General features: G+C 36.5%; 1 protein-coding gene across 4 annotated transcripts in view; it reads right to left on the minus strand.

Annotated features, from left to right (window-relative positions):
* Positions 1-3,047: 3,047 nt before the first annotated feature.
* The window catches only part of EMB (embigin), a 56,385-nt gene continuing 43,875 nt past the window's right edge, over positions 3,048-15,557 (minus strand). For 3 of the 4 annotated variants that reach the window (XR_008502749.2, XM_054489124.2, XM_054489123.2), the window contains one exon: positions 10,216-12,091. Coding sequence is in view for 1 of the 4 variants with exons in the window: in XM_054489124.2 (XP_054345099.1) it covers positions 12,086-12,091 (6 nt within the window). In the remaining 3 variants the exon portion in view is untranslated. Of the gene's footprint in view, positions 3,116-10,215; positions 12,092-15,557 lie in introns of those variants that run through there. The other variant, XR_008502750.2, reaches the window with a different exon arrangement.

The raw sequence follows: 15,557 nt of genomic DNA on the forward strand, positions 1-15,557 counted from the left end.
AATTGTGCAGATCTCATGTTATTTCTTTTTTAAATGTTTAATGGCATTCTGAGAACCGATCCGGACTCAGATATTTCTTTTTTAGTAGTTTTTAAATGATGAATTTAATTTCCTTAATAGTTGTAGACCTATGCAATTACCTTTTGCATACTGAATAATCCTGGGTAGTTATGTGGTAGTTGTATAGTCCATTTCATCTAAATTGTCAAATTTATGTGTGTAGAGTTGTTCATACCATTTCTTTATTATCCTTTTGATATCTATAGGGTCTATAATTATATTGCCTGTTTCATTTCTGGTATTGGTAATTTGTCTGTCTTTCTCTGTCTCTCTTTTTTTGCTCTGTCAGTTTTGTTGGAGCTTTGCCAATTTTATTGTTATTTCCAAAGAACCATCTTTTTGTTTCATTGATTTTCCCTGCTGTTTGTGTATTTAATTTCATTGACTTCTGCTCTTATATTCATAATTCTCTTCCTTTAGCTTGCTTTGGATTTTTTTTCTTCATTTTCTAGTTTCTTGGTGTGGGAGCTTAGGTGAATTTGAGGCCCTTTCTATTTTTAACATAAGAATTTAACACTATAAATGTCAGCACTGCTTTAGCTGCATGCCCAAATTTTTGATGTGTTAAATTTTAATTTTCTTTCTGTCCCATTTACTTTTAAAATTTCCCCTAAGACTTCCTCCTTGACTCAAGAGTTATTTACAGGTGTGTCTTTTAACACCCAACTGTGGATATATTTGTTATTTCTATTACTAACATCTAGTTTGATTCCATTTTTGTCAGAAAACATACTCTACGATTTCAATTCTTTTATATTTTTTGGTGTTAAAGTCCAGGATATAGTCTATCTTGGTAAATGTTCTATATGTATGTGTGTATTCTGCTGTTTTTAGTATTCTAAATATATAAATTAGATGACGTTCATTGATGGTGTTATTTTATATACTGTGTTCCTGTCTAGTTGTTCTAACAGTTGTTGGAAGAGGCTTGTTGATGTATCCAAACATAATTGTAAATTTGTCTATTTATTATTTCAGTTCTATCAGTTTTTGCTGATGGTCTACCACATATTTTGCAAACTCTATTGTTTAGTCTATATTTTCTTGGTGAGTTGATTCTTTTATTATTATGTAATGTCCCTTTTTGTTCCTGGTAATTTTCTGTGCTCTAACATCCATTTTATCAGGTATCAATATAGTCACTCTTGCTTGCTTTTGATTAATGCTTATATGGCAAATACATTTCCATCCTTTTACATTCAACCTACCTATATTGTTCCATTTGAATTGAGTTTCTTGTAGGCAGCTTATAGTGGGGTTCTTTTTCAACCACTCTACCAATCTCTGTCTTATTGGTATAAGAAGCTTATTTAGATTTAGGGTAATTATTAATTTATTAGAACCTAAGTCCACCATTACTTTTATTTTCCATTTCTTCTGTTTTTCCTTACTGTTTTCCCTTCATTCCTGTTACTAGAACTTTTTTTAGAATTCCATTTTGATTTATCCATAGTAATTTCATTATATTTCTTTTATAGCTTTCTTAGTGGTTGTTCTAGGTATTATATAACTGATTATGTAACTTTAAATATAATTTGTTACAATCTATTGATATTGAAATTTTACCAATTTGAGTGGTTTAAAAACCTTACCTACTTTTATGTCCCTTTATCTTGCTCCTTTATAAGTATCTTCAATATGTCCTTTACATTTACATTACATTGAGAACCAGATCAGTGTTGTAACTTTTGCTTTAGTAGTTAAAAATTATAGAGAAAAATCAAGAAGGGATTTGATGCTTCTACTCCCTCAAGAAAGTGTTATTTCTCCCTTCCTGATGTTCCCCAAATCCTTCTTTTATGATTCCCTGCCTCTTTGAAGAACCTTCTTTAACCATTCTTTTAAGGTAGGTCTGCCAGTTTCTTAGTTGTTTCCATTAAGGATATCCTGATTTCTATTTCATTATTCAGAGCTTCTTTCATCAGATATAGAACTTTGGATGGCCTACTCTATTTTCCTAGGAGCATTTGGAAAATGTAACACTTCTTTTGTCTTCCATAGTTTCTGATGTGAAATCCACTGTCATTCATTTGGTTGTCCCCAGTAGGTGAGGTGCTGTTTCTCTATCTCTGCTTTTAAGGTTCTCTGTCTTTAATTTTCATAATTTTGATTATGATGTGTTTTAACGTGGATTTCATTCAGTTTATTCTGTTTGGGGTTTGCTCAGTTTCTTGAATGTGTAGGTTAATGGCACTTGTTAAAGTTGGAGGAATTTTCAATCGTTATTACTTCGAATATCTTTTCAGCCCAATCTTTTATCCTCTCCTTCTGCAATACCAATAATACAAATGGTATATCATTTGTTACAAGTCTCACAGGGCCTGAGGCTCTGTGCATTTTGCATTTTTTTTCCAGTCTATATTACCTCTGTTATTCAGAATGGATAATCTTTATTTTATTTTTTACATCATCTATTTATTTTCTGTCATTTGCTATTTGCTGAGGTTATTTTTCATTTGTTCCTAGTTGCTCATGAGGCATTTTGATGATGGCTGCTTTAAATAATTGTTAGATAATTCTAACATTTGATTCATTTTGGTTTTGGCATCTATTGGTTTTTTCTTAATCGAGAATTTCATGACTCTTGGTATGTTTTTTATTGAAACCTAATATTTTAGATATTATGAGATTCTAGATCTTATCTAAATCGGTTTAGTAGACCTCCTCTGACACCACATTACTGGGGAAAGAGATACTCACTTCACCTTATTACTGTCAGGTAGAGTTAGAAATCTAAATTCCTCATTCTGCCTCCGTTAAAAATCCAGGGTAAGAGGGGTACCTGGTTCCTCCACATCCACAGTGGGAGTTCAGGCTTCTTACTAGGAATGAAAGGGGTTCCTTTTCACCAGTTCAGGTGACAGTCTTGGATCCCAGCTCCCTACTTGGGGAGCCTTTGCTGCTGGAGGTGGAGGTGGGGACAAAGTAGCTGTGTAAATCAGAATCTTTTACTGTTTGTTTTATAAGACCTAATGTTGTTAGCTGTACTTACCAGGAGGAGTGGGGGAAAGCATATCTACTCGATCTTTCCAGAAGTTGATCTCCCAATTGTTTTCTAATGCAGTCACCAAAAAAATACAATTACTCACTTCCTTTAAACTGGCCTCACATGCTTTAGAACACAAACACTTATTTACCAGTCATTAATAATTTTAGCATATAATTATTTCAAATAAGAGTCAAATAAAATACATAGTGAAATATCGTATATCCCCCCTAATATTTTTTCCCCTTAACTGTTAGAAACATTAAAATGCCCTACTTGGAACATTGATTCTCTTTCGTAGCAGTAGACATTTTCATAGAATATAAATTTTGAAATATTTTGCAAGCATTTGTGCTGAATCAACCTAAACTAACATGGCAAAATTAAAAAAAAAAAAAAAAATGTACCCAGAACAGCAGGAGTCTGGCAATATGGCAAAATAGGAAGAGCTTTGGTCTGCAGCTGCCAACGAGATCGATGCAGAAGGTGGGTGATTTCCACATTTCCAACTGAGTTACATGGTTCAATCTCATTGGGACTGGTTGGACTGTGGGTGTAGCCCAAGGAGGGCGAGGTGAAGCAGGGTGGGGCATCACCTCACCTGGGAAGTGCAAGGTGTTGGGGAACCTCCTCTCCTAGCCAAGGGAAGCCATTAGGGACTATACCGAGCACTCTGGCCCAGATACTGCGCTATTCCTACAGTCTTCACAACCTGCAGACCAGGAGATTCCCTCTGGTGCCTACACCACCAGGGCCCCTGGGTTTCCAGCACAAAACTGGGTGGCTGTTTGGGCAGACACTGAGCTAGCCACAGGAGTTTATTTCTCACACCCCACTGGCACCTGGAAAGCCAGTGAGACAGAACCGTTCACTCCCCTGGCAAGCGGGCTGAGGCCAGGGAGCCAAGTGCTCTGGCTCGGCGAGTCCCACCCCCACGGAGCCCAGCAAGCTAAGATCCACTGGCTTGAAAGTCTCACGGCCAGCACAACACAACAGTCTGAGCTGGACCTGGGACACTCGAGCTTGGTGGGGGAAGGGGCATCCACCATTGCTGAGGCTTGAGTAGGCAGTTTTCCCTCACAGTGTAAACAAAGCCTCCAGGAAGTTCAAACTGGGTGGAGCCCACTGCAGCTCAGCAAGGCCTCTGAGGCCAGACTGCATCCTCTACATTCCCTCTCTGAAAAAAAGGCAGCAGCCCCAGTCAGCAACTTATAGATAAAACCCCCACCTCCCTGGGACAGAGCAACTCTGGGAATGGGCGGTTGTAGGCGCAGCTTCAGCTGACTTAAACGTCCCTGCCTGGTAGCTCTGAAGAGAGCAGCAGATCTACCAACACAGTGTTCAACCTCTGATAAGGGACAGACTGCCTCCTCAAGTGGGTCCCTGACCCCTGTGTATCCTGATTGGGAGACACTTCCCAGTAGGGGCCGACAGACACCTCATACAGGAGAGCTCTGGCTGGCATCTGGTGGGTGCTCCTCTGGGACGAAGCTTCCAGAGGAAGGAATAGTTAGCAATCTTTGCTTTTCTGCAGCCTCCACCGGTGATACTCAGGCAAACAGGGTCTGGAGTGGACCTTGAGCAAACTCCAGCAGACCTGCTGCAGAGGGGCCTGACTGTTAGAAGGAAAACTAACAAACAGAAAGGAATAGTATTAACATCAACAAAAAGGACGTCCACTCACAGACACCATCTGACTTCAAAGACCAAAGGTAGATAAATTCGGGAAGGACAAAAAGGCTGAATATTCCAACAATCTGAACGCCTCTTCTCCTTCAAAAGATAACAACTCACCAGCAAAGGAACAAAACTGGATGAAGAATGAGTTTGATGAATTAACAGAAGTAGGCTTCAGAAGGTGAGTAATAACAAACTCCTCCCAGCTAAAGGAGCATGTTCTAACCCAATGCAAGGAAGTTAAGAACCTGGAAAAAGGGTTAGATGAATTGTTAACTAAAATAAACAGTTTAGAGAAGAACATAAATGACCTGAAGGAGATGAAAAACACAGCATGAGAACTTCATGGAGCATATACAAGTATCAATAGCCGAATTGATCAAGTGGAAGAAAGGATAACAGAAATTGAAGATCAATTCAATGAAATACAGTGAGATGACAAGATTAAACACACTGAAAAGAAAAGAACAAAGCCTTGAAGAAAGACGGGACTACGTGAAAAGACCAAATCTACATTTGATTATTGTACCTGAAAGTGATGGGGAGAATGGAACCAAGTTAGAAAATACTCTTCAGGATATCATCCAGGAGAACTTCCCCAACCTAGCAAGACAGGTCAACATTAAAATTCAGGAAATACAGAGAACACCGCAAAGATAATCCTCGAGAAGAGCAACCCCAAGACCCATAATTGTCAGATTTACCAAGGTTGAAATGAAGGAAAAAATATTAAGGCCAGCAGAGAAAACAGTTGGGTTACCCACAAAGGGAAGCCCATCACACTAACAGCGGATCTCTCAGCAGAAACCCTACAAGCCAGAAGAGAGTGGAGGCCAATATTCAACATTCTTAAAGAAAAGAATTTCAACCCAGAATTTCATATCCAGCTAAACTAAGCTTCATAAGCAAAGGAGAAATAAAATCCTTTACAGACAAGCAAATGCTGAGAGATTTTGTCACTACCAGGCCTGCCTTACACGAGCTCCTGAAGGAAGCACTAAACATGGAAAGGAACAACTGATACCAGCCACTGGAAAAACATACCAATTGTAAAGACCACCGATGCTATGAAGAAACTGCATCAACTAACAGGCAAAATAACCAGCTAGCATCATAATGGCAGGATGAAATTCACACATAACAATATTAAAAATGTAAATGGGCTAAATGACCCAATTAAAAGACACAGATTGACAAACTGGATAGAGTCAAGACCCATTGGTGTGCTGTATTCAGGAGAGCCATCTCACATGCAGAGACACACATAGGCTCAAAATCAAGGGATGGAGAAATATTAACCAAGCAAATGGAAAGCAAAAAAAAAGCAGGGGTTGCAATCCTAGTCTCGATAAAACAGACTTTAAACCAACCAACAAAGATCAAAAGAGACAAAGAAGGGCATCACATAATGGTAAAGGGATCAATGCAACAAGAAAAGCTAACTATCCTAAATACATATGCACTCAATATAGGGGTACTCAGATTCATAAAGCAAGTTCTTAGAGACCTACAAAGAGACTTAGACTCCCTCACATTAATAGTGGGAGACTTTAACACCCCACTGTCAACATTAGACAGATCAATGAGACAGAAAATTAACAAGGATATCCAGGACTTGAACCAAGTTCTAGACCAAGCTGACCTAATAGATATCTACAGAACTCTCCACCCAAATCAACAGAATATACATTCTTCTCAGCACTACATCGCAGTTATTCTAAAATTGACCACATAATTGGAAGTTACCACTCCTCAGCAAATGCAAAAGAAGGGAAATCATAACAAACAGTCTCTCAGACCACAGTGCAATCAAACTAGAACTCAGGATTAAGAAACTCACTCAAAACTCCACAGTTACATGGAAACTGTACAACCTACTCCTGAATGACTACTGGATAAATAACAAAATGAAGGCAGAAATAAGTATGTTCTTTGAAACCAACGAGAACAAAGACACAATGTACCAGAATCTCTGGGACACATTTAAAGCGGTGTGGAGAGGGAAATTTATAGTACTAAATGCCCACGAGAGAAAGCAGGAAAGATCTAAAATCGACACCCTAACATCACAATTAAAAGAACTAGAGAACCAAGAGCAAACAAATTCAAAAGCTAGCAGAAGACGAGAAATAACTAAGATCAGAGCAGAACTGAAGGAGAGACAAGAAAAACCCTTCAAAAAAAAAAGCAATGAATCCAGGAGCTGGTTTTTTGAAAAGATCAACAAAACTGATAGACTGCTAGCAAGACTAATAAAGAAGAAAAGAGAGAAGAATCAAATACATGCAATAAAAGATGATAAAGGGGATATCACCACCAATCCCACAGAAATACAAACTACCATCAGAGAATACTATAAATACCTCTATGCAAATAAACTAGAAAATCTAGAAGAAATGGATAAATTTCTCGACACATACACCCTCCCAAGACTAAACCAGGAAGAAGTTGAATCTCTGAATAGACCAATAACAGGCTCTGAAATTGACACAATAATTAATAGCTTACCAACCAAAAAAAGCCCAGGACCAGACAGATTCACAGCCAAATTCTACCAGAGGCACAAAGAGGAACTGGTACCATTCCTTCTGAAATTATTCCAAACAACAGAAAAAGAGAGAATCCTCCCTAACTCATTTTATGAGGCCAGCATAATCCTGATACCAAAACCTGGCAGAGACACAACAAAAAAGAAAATTTCAGGCCAATATCCCCCATGAAAATCCTTGATAAAATACTGACAAACCAAATCCAGCAGCACATCAAAAAGCTTATCCACCACGATCAAGTCGGCTTCATCCCTGGGATGCAGGGCTGGTTCAACACACGCAAATCAATAAACATAATCCATCACATAAACAGAATCAATGACAAAAACCACATGATTATCTCAATAGATGCAGAAAAGGCGTTTGACAAAATTCAACAACGCTTCATGCTAAAAACTCTCAATAAATTAGGTATTGATGGAACATATCTCCAAATAATAAGAGCTATTTATGAAAAACCCACAGCCAAGATCATACTGAATGGGCAAAAACAGGAAGCATTCCCTTTGAAAACTGGCACAAGAAAAGAATGCCCTCTCTCACCACTCCTATTCAACATAGTATTGGAAGATCTGGCCAGGGCAATCAGGCAAGAGAAAGAAAAAAGGGTATTCAATTAGGAAAAGAGGAAGTCAAATTGTCTCTGTTTGCAGATTACATGACTGTATATTTAGAAAGCCCTATTGTCTCAGCCCAAAATCTCCTTAAGCTGATAAGCAACTTCAGCAAAGGCTGAGGATACAAAATCAATGTGCAAAAATCACAAGCATTCCTATACACTAATAACAGACAAACAGAGAGCCAAATCATGAGTGAACTCCCATTCACAAATGCTACAAAGGGAATGAAATACCTAGGAATCCAACTTACAAGGGATATTAAGGACCTCTTCAAGGAGAACTACAAAGCACTGCTCAAGGAAATAAGAGAGGACACAAACAAATGGAAAAACGTTCCATTTTCATGGATAGGAAGAATCAATATCGTGAGAATGGCCATACTGCCCAAGGTAATTGAAACATTCAATGCTGTCCCCATCAAGCTACCATTGACTTTCTCACAGAATTGGAAAAAACTACTTCAAATTTCATATGGAATCAAAAAAGAGCCCACATAGCCAAGCCAATCCTAAGCAAAAAGAATAAAGCTGGAGGTATCATGCTACTTGACTTCAAACTATACTACAAGGCTACAATAACCAAAACAGCATGGTACTGGTACCAAAACAGAGACATAGACCAATGGAACAGAACAGAGGCCTCAGAAATAATGCCACATATCTACAATCATCTGATCTTTGACAAACCTGACAAAAACAAGCACTGGGGAAAGGATTCCGTATTTAATAAATGGTGCTGGGAAAACTGGCTAGCCATATGTAGAAAGCTGAAACTGGATTCCTTCCTTACATCTTACACAAAAATTAATTCAAAATGGATTAAAGACTTATATGTTAGACCTAAAACCATAAAAGCCCTAGAAGAAAACCTAGGCAATACCATTCAGGACACAGGCATGGACAAAGATTTCATGACTAAAACACCAAAAGCAATGGCAACCAAAGCCAAAATTGACAAATGGGATCTAATTAAAGAGCTTCTGCACAGCAAAATAAACTATCACCAGAGTGAACGGGCAACCTACAGAACGGGAGAAAATTTTTGCAATCTATCTATCTGGCAAAGGGCTAATATCCAGGATCCACAAAGAATTTTAACAAATTTACAAGAAAAAAAACAAAACGTTTTTTTTGATGGTGTATATGTGCCACATTTTCTTTATCCAGTCTGTCATTGATGGGCATTTGGGTTGGTTCCAAGTCTTTGTTATTCTGAACAGTGCCACAATAAACATACATGTGCATGTGTCTTCATAGTAGAATGATTTATAATCCTTTGGGTATATACCCAGTAATGGGTATATAAAAGTGGCCCATCAAAAAGTGGGCCAAGGATATGAACAGACACTTCTCAAAAGAAGACATCTATGCAGCCAACAGACACATTAAAAAAATGCTCATCATCACTGGTTATTAGAGAAATGCAAATCAAAACCACAATGAGATACCACCTCACTCCAGTTAGAATGGCGATCATTAAAAAGTCAGGAAACAACAGATTCTGGGGAGGATGTGGAGAAACAGGAATGCTTTTACACTGTTCGGGGAGTGTAAATTAGTTGTGGAAGACAGTGTGGCGATTCCTCAAGAATCTAGAACTAGAAATACCATTTGACTCAGCAATCCCATTACTGGGTATATACCCAAAGGATTATAAATCATTCTACTATAAAGACATATGCACACGTATGTTTACTGTGGCACTGTTCAGAATAACAAAGACTTGGAACCAACCCAAATGCCCATCAATGATAGACTGCATAAAGAAAATGTGGCACATATACACCATAGAATACTATAGAGCCATAAAAATGGATGAGTTTATATCCTTTGCAGGGACATGGATGACACTGGAAACCATCATTCTCAGCAAACTATCACAAGAACAGAAAACCAAACACCGGCATGTTCTCACTCATAAGTGGGAATTGAACAATGAGAACATATAGACACAGGGAGGGGAATATCACACACCGGGGCCTGTTGCAGGGTGGGAGCTAGGGGACGGATAACATTAGGAGAAATACCCAATGTATATGATAGGTTGATGGGTGCAGCAAACCACCATGGCATGTGTATACCTATGTAACAAACCTGCACATTTGGCACACGTACCCCTGAACTTAAAATATAATGAAAAAAATTTAGCCGGAACAACAAGAAAATTTGTTCTCTGCATCATTTTGACTTAAAATATCTATTTTTATGAAGTTCATTACTGCCTTTTAAATTGTTCAAATATATTTTGGGGCACTTTGAAAATCCCTTTCTGAAAGACCTTTGGCTTGATGTGTTAAACTAGAGTCCCAGCTCTAGGTGCACTTTTTCACTGGGCTTGAGAAGGACATATTGTTCAACATGATTTAAATTACTTGTGAGTATACACAAAGAAAAAAAAACTAGTGTTTTCTGTTTAGTGCCTTTATATTCTCTTTTAAACCACTATTAAAAATAAAAAGCATGACAATGTTTTTCAATACTTAAATTTTTAATTCACAAAGTACTATTTTATTCAATTTAATTGCATATTAGATGTATCTTTTGAGTTACACGCAACAGAAAATGTTTTTTAAACATTCCTATATAGACATTTTCTGTGCTATTTACACAGTACAGAAAGCCCTCAATGAGAATTTAGGCACATATGTTTACAAAGGAAAACATTGTAATTATTAGAAAGTATGTCAAAATAAATCCATGATCCTTGATTTAAATAAAACTAAAGATTATGATCATATTTCTTTCTTTAAAAGTACAAAGACAGTTAATAAAATGCTATAGTTATAAACATGTGCTATGATTTTGCAGCATTAAATAATATTAAGTTACATATGTAATAAATCTAACATTGTGCTACATTATTTTCTAAAGTAAATTAAAAATTAAATAGCAAAATCAGTTTTTATAAACAAAGTTTTTGAATATAATAAGCCAATACATAAAAATAATATACATAGTTGTTGCAGGTTAATCTTGTGATTAAAAGTAATTTTGACAACGTTATTCATGAATTATTTTCACTGACTTCATAAGCAAATTTTATTGTAAAAGCACAATCACGCATTCATGATTCACTGAGAATCACTCAGACATTATTATGATGACACATGAATCAGAAGATATGCAAGCCCAAAGAATTATCCAGTGCATTCCATAGGCCAGCAAAAACATGACTTTCTTTGCCAGCTTCTCTTACAATTTGTGAATCACACTTTTGAATGCCAATAAATCTCAACCTATTAGATGCTTTTGGAAATTAATAAAACTTTAAGCTTACTAAACTGTCTCATTATAGGCAGTTTATAGTGAGACTCACCTGACACTTACTTAAAATGGCTATTTCCCTATGTTTACTAAAAATGGCTATTTCCTTGAAAGTTGATTTTCGTTTATCATTTACTTGTTGCAGATGCTACTGCTGTGTCTATGGCAGACTATCCATAATGTACTTAAATTCTCTCTGCAGGCTAAATGTACGACCAGAGAGTATTTTCTGCCAGTTGTCCTGGGGAAATCATAAATAGCACCTTCTTTCACTTTCAGTGGTTGGATGATAAATTTTATGGCCACCCTCCCAATTTATAAGTAAAATTACAAAAAAAAAAAAAAGAAAGAAAGAGTGCTAAGGCAAATAAATGTGTCTTGATTCCCCAGCACCACTATAGGGATACAAGAGTGGCAAAGAATGGGTTCCATAAAAATTCCATGGAATTTATGATATAACTGACCAGTTGAAAGGAATAAAATTGATATTAAAAAATACAAATTATAGATAATAGCCTCATTTTCTAAGAAGCATGTAATTTGCAGGCCAAAGCTGTTCAACGTGGTGGTTAATCCTAGGTTCCTCAGGAGGACTCCGTGAATGTGAATCTCAGCTCTAAACATTTACAGTCAGGGTGACTTTAGGCAGCTTACCTAATCTCTCTAAGCTGCAGTTTCCTCATCTATAAAAAAGTCGATATTAACTGTTTTTATAGCATAGGACCATTGTGTGAATTAAATGAACAAAACATGTCACAGCAATTTGTACAGTGCCCATCATATGCCATGCACTCAATGTCAGTTATTATTATCCTCAGTGAAGCAGAATTCAATTGGTAAACAGGGCATGTAACTGACCTTCTGGATACAGTGCAGATACATTCCTAAGTATCATATGAAAGAAGGGTCCATAGTTCCATTTTCTTTTTCTCAATACTAGAGTAGGATAAATTCATGGTTAATTAATAAAAATCAAAATAGACATTACATAAATCTGTATAACTTAAGATTCTAAAATAATTGAGTCATTCTTCTATTTTTCATTCATTCAATAAGTATTTATTCAGAATATAGTACAAGTAGGTCACTTTGCCTTTAATTAATACTGCAACACACACTTGAACTTTTTTCCACCTATAGATGAACAATACTAATGAGGAATAAGTCCCCAATTCTTTGCATAAATTCGTTCGATTAGACAAAATGAAAGAAATGCTTTCAGTGATCAAAACTAAACTATGAAACTGTGAAAATAATTATACCTTTTAAGATTAAATTTTGAATTGGATCTGAGATATTCTGAAGTATACTGGCAGGGGAAAGTGGAATGAGGTTAGTGGAGTGAACACAAACATCAACTCTCTACAGTATGATGTAAAGAAATACAATCACTAAATTTCGGGGGGAACAGATACAGGGTCTTCCTCTGTCTCCCGGGCTGAAGTGCAGTGGCAATCATAGCTCAGTGCAGCATCAAACTCCTGGGGTCAAGTAATTCTCCTGCCTCAGCCACCCAAGTAGCTGGAACTACAGGCAAGTACCATGCCTGGCTAATGTCTTTTTTATTTTTAGTAGAGACAGGGTCTTACTATGTTGCCCAGGCTGGTCACAAGTTCCTATCCTCATGTGATCCATCCTCCTTGGCCTCCCAAAGTTCTGAGATTATAGGTGTTAGCCACCACGCCTGGCCTAAAATTCTTTACATTTAAAATCAATGCATTATCTTATTAGAATAAAGGATAAAAATAAGGTTTGCATTTGTACTGTCCATGAAACATGAAGCACAAGGGAAATTTAAATAAGTTGAAAGCAACATAATCTGTGAAATAGTTTAGGAATTAGAACTCGTTTTGCTCACAAGACACTAATTCATTATTACAGAAAATATGACTGGACCTTTATACTATTCTATGTGTTTTTCAAAGTAAAAGAAGCAAATACTGAAGTTATAAAAAGCTTGTTTTACTTTATTAGAATATTTTTTTCAATTCTGATTTGTCACAATTTAGATTGTTTTTCTAAGAATAAGTAGAAATTTACAAAATTTAATTTTTATTTATACATTCATCCATTCAATAAACATTTCAAGACAGCTGTATTGCACCCTTTCAGTGGTAGTTACAGGACAAAGAAAGAAAATAATCCAAGACAGAGACCAACAAATGTATATTTATAACGCAGAGTAATAAACACAAATAAATGTGGAGTTATTTAAGCATGTAAGATGGTACACGCTCTACCAGGTATGGGGGCTTCTCTAAGACACAAGATCAGATTAAGTCTTGAAAGATAATCTGGGGTTAGTCAAGCAGGTAGAAGTGTGAAGAGCACTTTCTGAGCGGAATCTCCATGTGCCAAGCCTAGTTCAAGCGACTGGATAGAGATTAGCAATTTGGAGAATGCAATATTAAGAAATGGCAAAGGTGAGCCTACAGAGATTCCAAAGTTGCATAGTGAGGTTTGTGTTTGAGAAAGTGGACTCAGGCAGCCATGCAAAAGAGGGATTAATAGAAAAGGAGACTGAGGTAGGAAAATCAAGGCATTAGCTGTTGCAGCGGGTGTGGGCAGAGTTGGGGAGGCAACGGGGTGGATTCATGAGCTATTAAAAAGGTCAAAGGAGCAGGGATTCATGACCCATAAGTATTAATTAATACAGAAGAAGAAAATATCAGAATGAGTTCTAAATTGGGGCCTGAGCAGCTAAATGTTGGGATAATAACAAAAAGACTGCAAAAGGAGAAGATTTACACTTTGGCAAAAAATGTATATGAAAGTATCTGGGAATTTTATGCCATCATTAAATCTATTTATTATGCTGAAAATCCTTGCTAGCTGGAAAGACTAAGAGAATTCCCCAAGGTGCCTAATATATAAACTTGGAGTAGTTTTCCTACTTCAGCTTTTATGCGGCTTATTATTTGCAGTCAGTTTATAGTTGGTCAATATTAGTTAATCCATTTATCATCTCTGTAAGATTGGTTAATGGAAGCAGATTAAAATCCAACAGTGGTAATTTTCTAGAAGTCCTCTAGAGAGACTACAAAAAGCCAAAAATCAACTTTAGTTTTTGAGTACTTTTCCTATTTAAGGTTACTGAGATAAATTGTCTTTGCTAGAAAAAAATAAACAGTATTGCCAATTAAAAATTCAATTTACTATGGAAATATTTCTGATCATTTTACCTTTGGGAAGCAATGCTTCTTGCTTGAAAACTGTATCAGCCTCAATGGTTAGTGGTGGTAAAATGGAAGAATGCATACTGCAGATGGGCTACACATTTGTTTCCTTGTGTTCTATATTCCAAGTCACAAATATACTGCTTTGAATTGTATTTAGTCAAACACCAGATTTGACTAATATTTCCCTGAATTCAAATAGTTTAGATTAATTAAGCTAACTGGTTATCTACCATTATATAGATATTACCCAAGTAATGTTGTCAAAATAATAATTAATTAAACTAAAATAAATGTATGGCCCTGAGATCAGAATAAAATGAAAACCAAGAATAAAATAATGTTTGCCATTACCGGGATGTATTCAAGTTCAGCAAACTTATATGTGTAGTTAAGATGCTTTACAACAAAATATTGCATTTTGTTATAGCAACAAAGTATTGAGCAGCTTCCAAGTCATTACCTTATGTGTATTATTCATACTAGTAATATTGGTAAACATTAGTGATACAATTTTCACTACCAAAATTTTATTATATTTTTCTTAGCCACTACATGGAGCAAATTTTTATAAAGTATTTCTTTTCAAATCATTGAATTCCTCCTCCCCAACCTTTAAATCCCCTAGTCGCCAAGAATCTTGGGTTCCACATCACCACTCTTTGCTTCTGTTCTTAAAGTTGCTGCCCTTTGAGCAGTGGGACACTGCACCCACCAGCTCCAAGGACACATCATGGTCATTAATGTTATCTAGTATCCTGTGGCATGATTTTAGTATTTCATTCAAGCATTGACAACTTTTCATGTCGATTCAGATTTTATAAGATTTGATTACAGTGAGTTTATAAAATATTTCAGTTATATATGCAATAGAAACGAAGTATCCTATTTTTGAAGATAAGTCTAAGGCATTCACAGCAATAAAAAAGAAGTACTTTAGTATTTCTGGACTTCAGTCAAGGGAATTATTATTGTAAAGCACTAATAATGCAGGTTTAGATATTTAACCAGCCATAGATACCAGGAAGCCAGGTGTTAAATCAAAGACACCAGGAAACCATGAGCCACAAAAGCATCAGTGTAGCAGTGTTTTAAGTATTACGACTATATGGACCTGCACCCTAAAACATAAACAATGGTGTACCTTATGAAGTTCAAAACACTACTTAAAGATTAAGAAGCACTTTAGCCTGGTGGGGAAAGCAGTGGTTATGACTGGAATAAAG

The sequence above is a fragment of the Pongo pygmaeus genome, chromosome 4 (assembly GCF_028885625.2).
Source record: "Pongo pygmaeus isolate AG05252 chromosome 4, NHGRI_mPonPyg2-v2.0_pri, whole genome shotgun sequence".
NCBI classification, from domain to species: Eukaryota; Metazoa; Chordata; class Mammalia; order Primates; family Hominidae; genus Pongo; species Pongo pygmaeus.